The sequence below is a fragment of the Sapajus apella genome, unplaced genomic scaffold (assembly GCF_009761245.1).
Source record: "Sapajus apella isolate SASKATOON/1434 unplaced genomic scaffold, GSC_monkey_1.0 scaffold22, whole genome shotgun sequence".
NCBI lineage: Eukaryota > Metazoa > Chordata > Mammalia > Primates > Cebidae > Sapajus > Sapajus apella.
In genome coordinates this window covers 15,482,017-15,495,177 of record NW_022436962.1, presented here as the reverse complement: position 1 = coordinate 15,495,177, position 13,161 = coordinate 15,482,017, and the positions used below count along the sequence as shown (strand labels likewise).

The window sequence follows — 13,161 nt, the reverse complement described above, 5'->3', positions numbered from 1 at the left end:
CTACCAACCCATCACCTGTTTTTATGCTCTGTCTCTCCACACTAGCATGAAAGAGCCACAAAAGCCAGGACCCAAGGGTACCTTATTCATTTCTGTATCCCAGTACCCAGCACATTATATTTGTTAAGCCATGTTTTATATTTTATTAGCCAGTATCTCCTTCAAATGTGGGAGCCCATAATTTTCTAGTTTGGTCATACCAACAAAGACCAGAGAAGAATGATAGGGTTGGAATAGAATTCTCTGGTTCCTTCTAGCTCTAATATTCTATGATCATGTGAACTTGTTCTATCAAATACCCTTGTATTAACACAATAAGGAATTTAATTAGTGGTCTGTTGTTGTTGATTTGTTTTGGTAAACAACTGTTAAATGAAATGGCTGGAATCAGTGTTCCATTCATAAATTTAACAAACATTTGTTGAGTGCCTACAATGTATTAGGCACAATGTATATTGTCCCATATAACAGATGTAAGAGCAGAAGGCCAGGGATAGGGGTGAGTGTTCAGGAGAGGTGATGGGTACCTCCCATTGCTAATGCTCCAGGAGGTCCAGAGTTCTTAGATATGGCTGGCGCTACTCTGCTTATCACTGAGGAGGGAAGAGGCTCCCAGTGGCCTGAGTGGAGGGGTTACCAAGCTGCAGCTGCAAGGGACACAGAGCAGCATTCACCGAGGCACAACAAGCAGCCTCTATCTGCTTCACCACTAAGCAGCTGAGGGCCCCCACACAACAGCTGTTTCAGGCAGTGGGAGGAGAGGAAGATGTGGCCTTCAGGTCCACCCTGCCACAGTGCCAACACCAGATTTTAGGCCATATTTAGGGCTTGAGGCTTCTTCTGTGGCTGAACAGTGCCTTTGGGCTTTCTCTGCACGATCTTTTCCTTTTTGCTTACATAGGCCTTGTCAGGCAGGGCAGGGTTTAGCAGTTGCATTCTAAGGCGAGGAGAGGAGGGCTTAGAGTATTGCAAGACCTAATGGTGAAGGTCAGAGCCAGGACAGGAACCTAGGGGTACTCCTGCCCTTGGAATAATGGGGAGAACATCGGCTCTGTAGTCTACCCTGGATGAAATAATCTTCACTTGATTACCGCTCCACCCACATCCTTTCGAAACAAAGTACCTCAGTTTCCTCATTTGTAAAAGAGGGAGAAAAATGTCCTCCTACAGGGTTCCTTGCAGAATCAAGGGCATAACGTGAGTGAGAGCGCTTTGTGACATACAAAGTGCTCTCCAGACATTTATTACGGTTCTAAATTGCCAGGCCAAGCTTCCTCTTGCAATTATAGTTTACGGGCTTCTACTCATCTCTCCTCTGACTTTGTTCCACTTTCTACTCCTCTTCTCCGTCCCTCCCCCTCCAACAAAGAGAGGAAGTGAGAGACGCAGAGGCAAATGTCTAAGGACTAGTTGAGTTGGCCCAGGGTCACAGGCAAGCTTTGCCGCCCCTAGGGGTGTGAGGGCCGCCTCCAAGCAGAACTACATTTCCCAGCAACACTTTCGCGGCTCCAGGGCGGCAGCGGCCAGGCGCATGCGCCGAGTACCGCCACGCCTGGTCTCGGGGACGCCCTTCTGGACCGGTTTCGCCTCGCGGAGCTCGCAGGTCCAGGTGCCGCGGCCGCAGTGCTGCCTCCCTGCGCCGCGGGCAGTGGCGGTCTCAGGTGTGCCGAAGCTCTGGTCAGTGCCATGATCCGGCAGGAGCGCTCCACATCCTACCAGGAGGTAGGAGGTTGTGAGAGACGGAAGGGAGGTTTCCTGTGAGGCGGAGGAGCAGGGTCCCAGCGGTCGGGGTGGGGGCGTCAGGGCTGCACGGCCCAGGGCTCTTCGGAGGGACCTGCGGGTGCGTCTGTAGAGGGCTCCGGGGGTGCAGAAGAGCGGCCCAGGGGCAGGAAGAAAGCTAGGTGGCGAAGCGGGCGCCCAGCCTCCCCGGATGCTGCGGGTCGTTTGGCCGAGGGCCGGAGTAGGGTCCCTGGCGCCGCGACCCGTAAACAGCAGGTGAATGATTAAAGCTACGTCAGGCCCAGCTTTCCGCGCTCCCAGCCGGAGCGGCAGCCTGGTGGCCCGAGGAACCCGGCGTTCTTTGCAACAAGTGGAGCGCCCGCGCCCTCCTCCCGGCGAGAGCAGATGCGCGGTTGGCGTCGTGGGCATCCTCCCCCTCCGAGCCCAAGAGCTCACGGTCTCCGCGGCTGGTGACAGGATTGATTACCTGTTTTTTGGTGACCGCCTAACTGTGAAAAAGTGCCTTCATGGACTTTGCTGGTGTTCGTTCCTCTCCGTCTCTCCCTCCAGTCTCACCTCCTCCCACGACTTTGCCACTTTTCCAGTTCTTTGTCTTTTCTCTGTCCTGCGCTGCAGGCTTTGCGTTTAGCGCTTCCTTCAGGCCAGCCCTGCCTCCTGACTTCTCCAGCTGTAATTAGTGAAACTGCTCTCCTCCTCCGCCTCTTTTCGGGCCCCAGACCTTGGTCATCTTTGGCAACCGTCCTCTTCTGTGCCCCTCCACCGTGCCCCCTCACTGGCCAAGGCCAGGCACCCGTCCTCCTCCAGTTTGTGTCCCTGTGTTTGCTGTAACCTCTGAGTGTGATACTGTTTTACCTTCTTTCCCTTTAGTCTCATACTTTCCAGATTTGCCTGGAGGCACTGCCTTGACCTCGGAGCATTCCTTTTTTTCCTCAGATGTGACGCTGCCCTTGGTCTCCCTAGAACAGTCCAGACTTCTCAGCAAGCTCCCAAAGCTCCGTGCAGCGTAGCAGCCGTGCCTCTCATTACCCTTGCCACCTCCTCACCCGCCTAGGCTCTGCCACAATGGAAACTCAGTTTTAAAATGTGCTCCTTTTTCTGTGCATTTACTCACACCATTTTTTCGCCAACCCTCCGCCAAACTTCACTGGGTAAAACGCCCCCATAAGTCAAAGGCTACTTCAAGTTCCATGTGCTCCGTGGGGGTTGAATTTCCAGACTGGTCTGGCGTTCTGTTTGGCCTTCTCATGTGAACTTGCTGCCTTCTGCCTTAGTCAATAGTTACTGCTGTACATACCTCCCTTTGTAAAGAGAGACCGATTCACAGAAGGGCTTTGTGGACTATATAAAGCAGGTGGCTTAGCCCTACAGTGGAGGGAGAAGCCAAGTTGAAGGCAGATGAGATTTGCCTAAGGCCTGCCATTTTTTAGTGTAGGATCTTGGCTGGAATCTGGCCTTGGACAGATTTCTGTATTTCTCCTCCCATCTCCTTTATTCCATCTGTTTTCTTTGTCTGAATGGAGTCTGAGGGATTTTAACCAATGTTGTGGATTCCATGGCCCCTAGATTCTGCACCCTAAACAGTGGGGGAATCCTGGGGAATTTTTGGTTGATTTTTGGTTGTTAGTCACAGTGGACAAATACTAGGGATTTCAAGTCAGAAAGCCCACATTCCTGTCTTGGCTTTGTCTCTCGCCATTTGTGTGACTTTTATCAAGTCACATAAGTTTCTGAGCCTCAGTTTCTTTGAAAGATGAAGATTAATAAAAGTCTCTACCTCCTAGGGTTGGTTGGGGATTAAATAAGTTGGTGTGGAAAGTGCTTGGCTCAGTGTCTGGCAGATAGTGACCCCACAGTGAATAATAGCTCTTGTTAACAGGGTGTGGGCAGCTCCTGCATCTAGGGTGCCTTGGGGTCCTAGGTAAGCAGGAATATGAGCCTCACCAGCCACACATAGCCAGCCGTATCTCCTCACCTAGCAGGGCTCATAAAATATTAAAATAATAGGCACTTATCCCACTTGCAGGGCCAAGGCCCAGGTGGACACAGTTTCTCTTTGGAGGCATCTCTAAGGTGGAAAGCACTGGAAGGGTTCCTTCCCCTTGCCTTCTTCAGAGGCCTGTTCTATACCACCTGTGTCTTCCCTCTTCAAAGAAAGGGGCCACCCAGAGAATGTCCAGCATCTTTCTTGCCTGAACCATTCTGTGAGTGTACCTAGCTGTGAGTAGTTTTATTTACTGAGGGGGGGATTTTGCCTTAGGGAGGGTGGGATATACTGATAATTTGGCCAGGGGCAGGCAAGGAGGTAGGCTCATTATGGCTGCGGGTAATCAGGGAACTCTCTGGGAGAGTGTTAGCACCTGGATCAGGGTGAAGCTGGGTGAGGCTTGGATTAGGGAACTTTGAGACTTCCTAGAACTAACATCCTCCTCTCCCTTTGGCCAGCGAAACCTCTGGGGACTTCTTTATCTGTGCTCCCGCTAGTGGCTTATATCTCTTGGTGCCTTCGCCAGCCTCCCTGCCCCTTTCTCACTGGTTGCTTTCCTGTTTTCTTTTTTTTTTTTTTTTGAGATAGAGTTTCATTTTTGTCGCCCAGGCTGGAGTGCAATGGTGTGATATTGTCTCACTGCAACCTCTGCCTCTGAGGTTCAATAGATTCTCCTGCCTCAGCCTCCCAGGTAGCTGGCACTACAGGTGTGTACTACCATGCCCAGCTAATTTTCGTATTTTTTAGTAGAGATGGGGCTTCATGTTGACCGGACTTGTCTCGAACTCCTGATCTCAAGAGATTCACCCACCTCAGCCTCCCAAAGTGCTCGAATTACAGGCATGAGCCACCATGCCAAGCCCCCCACTCAGCCTTTTCTTTTGTGCTTGGAGGGCTTTAAACTGGAGGTTTGCCTGATTATAAGGGGCTGGAGTGGAGTTGTGGGGAGGGAGATCGAAAAACAGATGCATAAGAGCTGTTTTTCACTCCTCTCTTGGAGAAGAGTTTTTAATGAAAATGTCTTGAAACCTTAAACACTGATGCTGTGAGCCTGAAAAAATGCTTGGGAAAGCTGTCCCCTCTCCCTTCCAATTCAGGAATGACATCCCTTCTAAGCTCTAGTCTTGACCTCTTTTGCCCTCCTACTTCATCCTGCAGAGACTTGTTGATTATAATGGTATCCTTTCCATCCTTCTACCCTTCTCAGCGGTATAATTTCCTCATTTGACAGGTGAGACCACTGGTGAAGTGAGGTTGAGGTTGTTGCCGGCTACCAGGTTGCTGATTATAATTAGCACCTAGCCCTGTGATGGACTGCCTGCCCCTCCTGCTTTGTTCTGCTATTTGCAGCCCAAGTTGGTGGACTTCGGCCAGAGTGCCAGAGAGAGCTCTGACACCACCTTCACTGTTGCCTATTCTCTTTCAGCAGACTCTAATCCACATTTCCTCTTCCTTTGGGAAGTGGTTAAGACCATAGGCTTTGGAACCAGACCAGCTTGGATTTGACTCCTGGCTGTACCTTTCCCTGGCCTTGTGTTCGTTGAATTGTGTTTCCTTAAAAAAGATATGTTGAAGTCCTAACCCCAGGTACCTCAGATTGTGACGTTGTTTGGAAATGGGGTCAATGCAGGTGTAATTAGTTAAGATGAGGACATATAGGAGTAGGGTGGGCCCCTAATCCAACATTGCTGGTGTCCTTAAAGACGACGACCATGTGAAGACACACAGAACACCTTGTGAAGATGGCAGCAGAGAGCAGAAATTGGATGCCTCTGCAAGCCAACGAATGCCAAGATTGCTAGCTGTCACCAGAAGCCAGAAGAGAGGCATGGAACAGATTCCCTCACCACTCGCAGAAGGAACCAACCCTGCCAAAACCTTGACTTAGACTTCTGGCCTCCAGAACTGTGAGAGAAGACATTTCTGTTACTTTAAGCTGTTCAGTTTGTGGTACTTCCTACAGTAGTCCTAGGAACATAACGGGCAGAAAGTTTCTTGAGCTTTCTGAGCTTTGGTGTCCTCATCTGTGAAATTGCTGTAATGCACTCTACATCATGTGGTTTTTGGTGACAATTAAGTGAGAAACAGCTTCTGCTTTCTTATTCTAGTCTAGAAAAGCAAGGCTGACACGGCTGACTCAGTTTTGCTCTTTTTGCTTCTCCCTTTAGCTGAGTGAGGAGTTGGACCAGGTGGTTGAGAACTCAGAGCTGGCAGACGAGCAGGACGAGGAGACAGTCAAAGTCCAAGGTCCAGGTGTCTTACCAGGTGAGTGGGTTTGGTGCTTTCCTGTGCTGTTGCTGTAGTTGGACGCCCCAGTCCAGGCGCCTTGCCAACTGTGGGAGAGGAGGAGCCCCCTGCCCTGCACCCTGGTGTCAGATCTCAAGAATTGCCCTAGTTTTAAAGCTATACATATTTAACCAGCTTTGGAACAGAGGCTGTGTCTAGGCTGATATCTGTTCTTAACTCCAATTTGAGCCAGTTCCTGAGGCCAGGTCATGGCATACAATGGCAAATGCTTGGATCTTGGTTCTTCTCTTCCTCTTTCCCTTGAAGCTGCTAACAGGTGAGCCTCTAATATCCAAGTCAAAGAAGATCTAATAGGCCCCACCTTTCAGGTACCAGGTCTATCCAGTAATGCTGCTAAGTTGGGTAAGCAGGGTCCTATCAGTCACTTGACATCTTATGGAGCCTTACAGCAATGTTGGACGCTGCTGACTACTTCTTCCTCCTGGGTACACGCTGCTCCCTTAGCTTCTGTGATGGAGCATTTCTCAGGCCACTCCTTCCAGGTTCCATTATGGTTACTCTCTCCAGCTCTTAGGCATTCAGTGTTGGTTGCAGGACCCTTTCTCTTACTCTCATAGGCAGCTCCCCCCAGGCCTGCCCCTCTGCTTCAACCACACGTGCTCACATGTGTCTCCCATGTTTACATCTCTAGCCCAGAGATTACCTACAAATTCCAAACTTACATATCCTGTATTTCCAGCTGCCCAGGTGATAGTTCTGCTTGGATTTCCCAAGGGTTCCCTCAACTCCACGTGTCCAAAATTGACCTTATGATCTTCTCAGTCCCAGCTTGGTCCTCTTCCAGTATTTCCTGTTTCCAGGAATGGAATTGCCACTTATTCAGCTGAACTTCAGAGTAGCTCTCCCTTCCTTCCCCTCATCCATCCCCTTTTTCTCTGGCCCTCAGCCATGCTGATCTTTTTAAATTTAGGCTCCATTCCCTTTCACCATAGGGCCTTTTTGTTGTTTGTTTATCTGCTTGGAACTCACTTTCCTTCTTCACATAGTTAGTGCCTAATCATTCTTCAGCTTTCAGTTCTCTGATTTTTTTCTACAGAGCCTTCTCTAACCTTCTGGCCAGACTACCTCCCACCTTCCAGCACTGTCTCGTAGTCCATGTGCCTCTCCTTTCCAGCCGTTGTTGTTGGAGTGGTGCATTTGTTTGTCTGACCAGTGTCTGTCTCTTCTACTACAGCAGTCCCCAACCTTTTTGCCACCAGGAACTGGTTTGTGGAAGGCAGTTTTTCCACAAATGGAGGTTGGGGGATGGTTTCAGGCTGAAACTGTTCTGCCTCAGATTATAGGCATAGTTCGATTTTCATAAGGAGTGCACAGCCTAGATCCCTTGTATGCACAGTTCACAATAGGGTTTGCACTCCTGTAAGAATGTAATACTACAGCTGATCTGAAAGGAGGTGGAGCTCAGGCAGTAATGCTCACTCACTGCTCACCTCCTGCTGTGTGGCCCAGTTCCTAACAGGCCATTGACCTGTATTGGTTTGTGGCCTGGAGTTTGGGGACCCCTGTTCTACTAGAATGAAGCTCCCTGAGGACAGAAGACCAGTCTGTTTTGCTCACCACCCTAGCCTTGACCACGTAATAAAGAGTTATTGAGTGAATGAATGAAGCCCCAGCCTGACTTCAGCTTCTTGGGTGGGTGCCATGTATTTGTGGGAGAGGGAACAGGACAGGAACTAATGTGATTCTGCCTGCTCCTTAGAGAAGACTGCATGGAAGGGACCAGGCATGGTGCCTCATGCCTGTAATCCTAGCACTTTGGGAGGCTGAGGCGGGTGGATCACCTGAGGTCAGGAGTTCGAGATCAGCCTGGCCAACATGGTAAAACCCCATATCTACTAAAAAATGCAAAAATTAGCCAGGTTTGTTGCCACGTGCCTGTAATCTCGGCTACTTGGGAGGCGGAGGCAGGAGAATCACTTGAACCCAGGAGGTGGAGTTCACAAGACGAGAGCATGCCACTGCACTCCAGCCTGGGCGACAAGATTGAGACTCTGTCTCAAGAAAAAAAAAAAAAAATTACATGGAAGGAAGGAGGCTGGAAGGGCAGCTAGCATTTCCTGACTGCTTCCCCTGTGCCAGGATCTGTCATACCCCATTTGCCCCATTTAATTCTCACATCAGACCTGTGAGGTGGTTATCCCTCTTTTACAGATGAGGTCTCCAGGGTCAGGGAGGTTGAGTAAAGCACGGGGAGGTCATACAGCTGGAAAACACAGACTGAATTAAGCTCCACCCAACCCTAAACTCTCTACTACACCAGTGGTTTCTAAACACTATTTTAAGTGGTGGTAATCCCAATACTTTGGGAAGCCAAGATGGGAGGATCTCTTGAGGTCAGGAATTTGAGACTAGCCTCGAGAACAAAGCAAGATCCTGTCTCTACCAAGCAGACAAAAACCAAAAATGCTCACGCAAAACAATATTTTAAGCATTTTTTATTAAAGCCCAATATGTAAAAGATAGTGGCATGGCTAACATTCCCTCTGACACCAGGCATTGCCTCTAAAGCCCTAAGGCTCCAGGGAGAACAATTTGAAAGCCCTGTATATTAGTTTTACATTGTTTCTATAACCAATTACCACAAACTTAGTGGCTTAAAAAAACAAAAATGTATTATCTTACAGTTCTGGAGGTCAGGAGTCCAAAATGGAGCTCTCTGGGTGAAAAGTAAACTGTTGGCAGGCCTGAATTCCTTTGTAGAGGCTCAAGGAGAGAACTTGGTCTTTGACTTTTCTAGCTTCTGGAGGACTCTTGCATTCCTTGGCTTGTGGCCCCTTCTTCCAGCTTCAAAAGCAGCAGTGGCTGGTCAGGTCTCTCTCACATCACATTACTCTGACGCTGACTCTCCTGCCTCCTTTTTCCATGTTTAGAGGGCCTTTGTGATCACATTGGGTTACCCAGATAACCCAGGAAAATCTCTCTGCTTTAAACTCAGTTGATTAACAACCTTAGTCTCATCTGCTGCCCTAATTCCCCTTTTCCATGGAACTTGACATATTTATAGGCTGTAAGGATTAACACTTGGACATCTTTGGGAGCCTTTATTTTGCCACCCACACCTTGCACTACCCTCTTGCCCTCAACCAGAGAGCATAGATGGAGGCAGGAGGAAGAAGAGGAAGGACGCCAGACTTAGAAGTGATGAGGCTTGCCTTTGTGTTTCCTTTCATAGAGAAGTGTCCAAGTAAATTAGGAGGTGGCCCTGATGACCTTGGACCTTAGCAGCCTCTCCTTTGCCTCAGATTCCTGGAGCTGCAAAGCCTGAGATCAATCAGAATAGGAAGCCAGGCCTCAGGTAGAACAAATTTTGGGTAGTTCATCAACTGGCAAGAGCCTTCCCAGTTGCTTTGGGGGAACCAGATGAGCTGGGCTTACTTTCTAAACCACAGAAGATTCAGATCTCAGTCCATTTGGCTGTCCTAATAGTGAGTTGGCTCAAATTTGATGGACTGACACAACTCTCAGAGCTCATTTCCTGCCTCTGAGTGTTTTTTTTTTTTTTCTTTTTGAGACTGAATCTTGCTGTGTCACCCAGGCTACAGTGCAGTGGCATGATCTGAGCTTGCTGCACCACCTCCTGAGTTCAAGCAATCCTCATGCCTCAGCCCGTCGAGTAACTGAGATTACAGGCATTTGGAATCACTCCTGGCTAATTTTTGTATTTTTAGTAGAGATGGAGTTTCACCATGTTGGCCAGGCTGGTCTTGAACTCCTGACCTCAAGTGATCCGCCTGCCTCAGCCTCCCGAAGTGCTAGGATTATAAATATGAGCCACTGCACTCGGCCCCTTTGAGTCTTCTAATAGTAATCCAAATAATGGTAATGATGATAATGGTTGCCATTTTGGGGGTGCTTTCATGTATTAGGCCTGTGGAGGGCTCTTTTTTTTTAAGATGGGGCCTTGCTTTGTGGACTGGGCTACAGTGCAGTGGTGTGATTATGACTCACTTCAGCCTCCCGAGGAGTTGGGACTACAGGCATGCACCACCATACCTGGCTAATTGTTAAATTTTTTTGAGAGACAAGGTTATGCAGTGTTGCCCAGGCTGGTCTCAAACTCCTGAGCTCAAGCCTGCCTTGACCTCCCAAAGTGCTGAGAGAACTTGGTCTCTTATAGGTGTGAGCCACTGCACCCGGCCTGTAGGGCTTTTTGTATACACTTTATCTCATAATCTTCACAGCCACTCTGTGAGGCAAATGGTTGGTTAGTCCTAGTTTATAGCTGAGGAACCCAAGGCACAGACATTAAGGAACATGCTCAGAGCTCATGAGTGGCAGGGCTCAAATTTGCTATCTCCCAGGGTGATCTGCTCTGTCACCTGCTATCTCCCAAGGTCATCTGCTCCAAAAGTATTCTGACTCTGACTCAGTTGTTCCTAGATGAGAGCTTTCCTGCTCCAAATTCTCCCTTCCCTCTAGCAGATGACTTATGGACTGCTTCACCTGTTATGCCAAATGCTAACACCACAAAGAGGGTGAGTAAGAGCCTTCCTTGACTTCCCTGATGAGGTCCTTTTCTCCCTGTGATGTACTTTCCTTTGTAACACTTAGCACGGTTGATAGGTCACATTTATTGAGTTTAATTATTTAGTTAATTGTTATCCACTCCTTGGCATTGCCCTGCAAGTTCTATGAGGCACACAGATTTTATCTTCTCCTTTACTGTAACTCCAGTGTCTGGTGTGGAATGTATTAAGGAAGTATGACTCCATAGAAGTCGGACTTCTATGGAGTATGAGTACTGTAGGAACTCAGTACCTATTCGTTCTCTGGGGAAGAGCAGTGGAGATTTAAAGCAGGATAGTATCTCATCTAGGAGCAACTGAGCCAACTGGAATGAATGAATGAGGGCCAAATAAATGGTAGAATCAGGTGCTTCAAAATGAATAAAGGGGCCAGCAGTGGCTCACACCTGAAGGGGCTCATGCTTTGGCTCATCTCAGCACTTTAGGAGGCCGAAGGGAACAGATTACCTGAGGTCAGGAGTTCGAGACCAGCCTGGCTAACAGTGGAGATTCAAGTTAAGCACCCAAATGTGCAGGGTTGTATTCCAGTTTTATTCTCTGGAATACATAATTCCATACCATAATGCAGTAAAAACTATTCATTTCCTGTCTGTCAAATGAATCAGAACCACTTAGTATTCTGTTCAAAGGGAGAAATGACACCAGACGTGCTAATTGAATAAGCAGTTTCTTATTCCAGAGATATAATCAAACTGAGGAAAACCCTTGGTTAATTAGTCATTATAATCAGTTCTCCCTGGAAACAACTGTATGTAATGGGATAGACAAAAAATTCATACATTGGACCTTACCAAAGTGAAAAACATTGGCTGAGCATGGTGGCTCACAGCTGTAATTCCAGTACTTTGGGAAGCCGAGGCAGGTGGATAACCTGAGGTCAGGATTTCGAGACCAGCCTGGACATAGTGAAAACCCACCTCTACTAAAAATACAAAGTTAGCCAGGTGTGGTGGCTCATGCCTTTAATTCCAGCTACTCAGAAGGCTGAGGCAGGAGAATTGCTTGAACCTGGGAGGTGGAGGTTGTAGTGCGCTGAGATCCTGCCATTGCACTCCAGTCTGGGTCACAGAGTGAGACTCCATCCCCCTCCCCCACAAAAAGAAAACCTTTTGTGTATCAAAGGACACTATCAAGAAAGTGAAAAGACAGCCCACAGAGTGGGAAAAATTTGCACATCATACATCTGATAAGGGACTGGTATTTAGAATATATAAAGAACTCCTGCAATTCAACAATAAAGACAAATAACTCAATTTAAAAATGGGCAAAGAACCTGAATAGATATTACTCGAAAGAAGATATACAAATGACTAGTTAAGCACATGACATAATGGTCAACATCATTAGTCATCAGGGAAATGCAAATCTAACTCACGTTGAGATACCACTTCACACCCACTAGGATGGCTGTAAATTTTAAAAAATGGATAATAAGTTTTGGCAAGGATGTAGAGGAATTGGAACCCCCATACATTGCTGGTGGGAATGTGAAATGGTGTAGCTGCTATGGAAAATAATCTGGCAGTTCCTCAAAAGCTTAACTCCAGAGTTACCCTATAGTCCAGCAATTCTACTCCTAGGTATATATTCATGAGATATGAATACTTATGTCCACATGAAAGCTTACATCTTCAGCAAACATGTACATGAGTGTTCATAGCAGCTTTATTTGTAATGGCCAAAAGGTGGATATAAGCCAAATGACCGTCAACTGATGAATGGATAGGTAAAATGGTACATTCACTCAACAGAATATTATTTGTCAATAAAAAAATGAGAAACTGATGCATGCTATAACTTGGATGAATCTTTTTTTTTTTTTCCACTGTAGCCTCCACCTCCCAGGTTCAAGCGATTCTTCTGCCTCAGCCTCTAGAGTAGCTGGGATTACAGGTGCCTGCCTCCACACCTGGCTAACTTTTGTATTTTTAGTGGAGACTGGGTTTTGCCATGTTGACCAGGCTGGTTTTGAACTCCTGACCTTAGGTGATCCACCTGCCTCAGCTTCCCAATGTGTTGGGATTACAGGCGTGAGCCACCGTGCCCAGCTGAATCTCGAAAACATTAAGTGAGAGATGTCAGACACAGCCACATATATGATGCCCTTTATGTGAAATATCCAGAACAGGCAAATCCATAGGGGCAGAAAGCAGATTAGTGGTTGCTAGGGAAGGAGAAGTAACCACTCCTGGATACGGAGCTGCTTTTTGGGTAATGAAAATTTTCTGTAATTAGTGGTGGTGGTTATACATCTTGTGAATATACTAAAAACTGCTGAATATATTTACTTTAAAAGGATAAATTGTATGTTATGTAAACTACATCTAAAAAAGAAGAAAGAGAACTTACCACACTAAACAAACAAAAAAAGGTAGGCAAAGAATTCAGAATGCCGCTTAGTCCAATGCTTCCTGCAAGGTGGAGTTTCACAGGATTATGGCAGACAGCTAAGCCCCTTCCTCTGAGTAGAGGTTCCATGGTATTTTCAGAAACTGAATTGCCCATCACAGATCCCCTTAGTGGATAGACTAGCATTCTGGGGCAAGTTTGCTGTTTTGAAGGAATTCTGTCATGGGTTTTACAAATCATACAAACTACCTTTCC

General features: G+C 47.4%; 1 protein-coding gene across 2 annotated transcripts in view; it reads left to right on the top strand.

Moving 5' to 3' along the window:
• The first annotated feature begins 1,524 nt into the window (after window positions 1-1,524).
• Window positions 1,525-13,161, top strand: part of PACC1 (proton activated chloride channel 1) — a 40,732-nt gene continuing 29,095 nt past the window's right edge. The window contains exons 1-2 of one of the 2 annotated variants that reach the window (XM_032289172.1): window positions 1,525-1,722; window positions 5,893-5,989. In XM_032289172.1, coding sequence (XP_032145063.1) covers window positions 1,687-1,722; window positions 5,893-5,989 — 133 coding nt within the window. In that variant the 5' untranslated portion in view covers window positions 1,525-1,686. The remainder of the gene's footprint in view (window positions 1,723-5,892; window positions 5,990-13,161) is intronic. The other variant, XM_032289173.1, reaches the window with a different exon arrangement.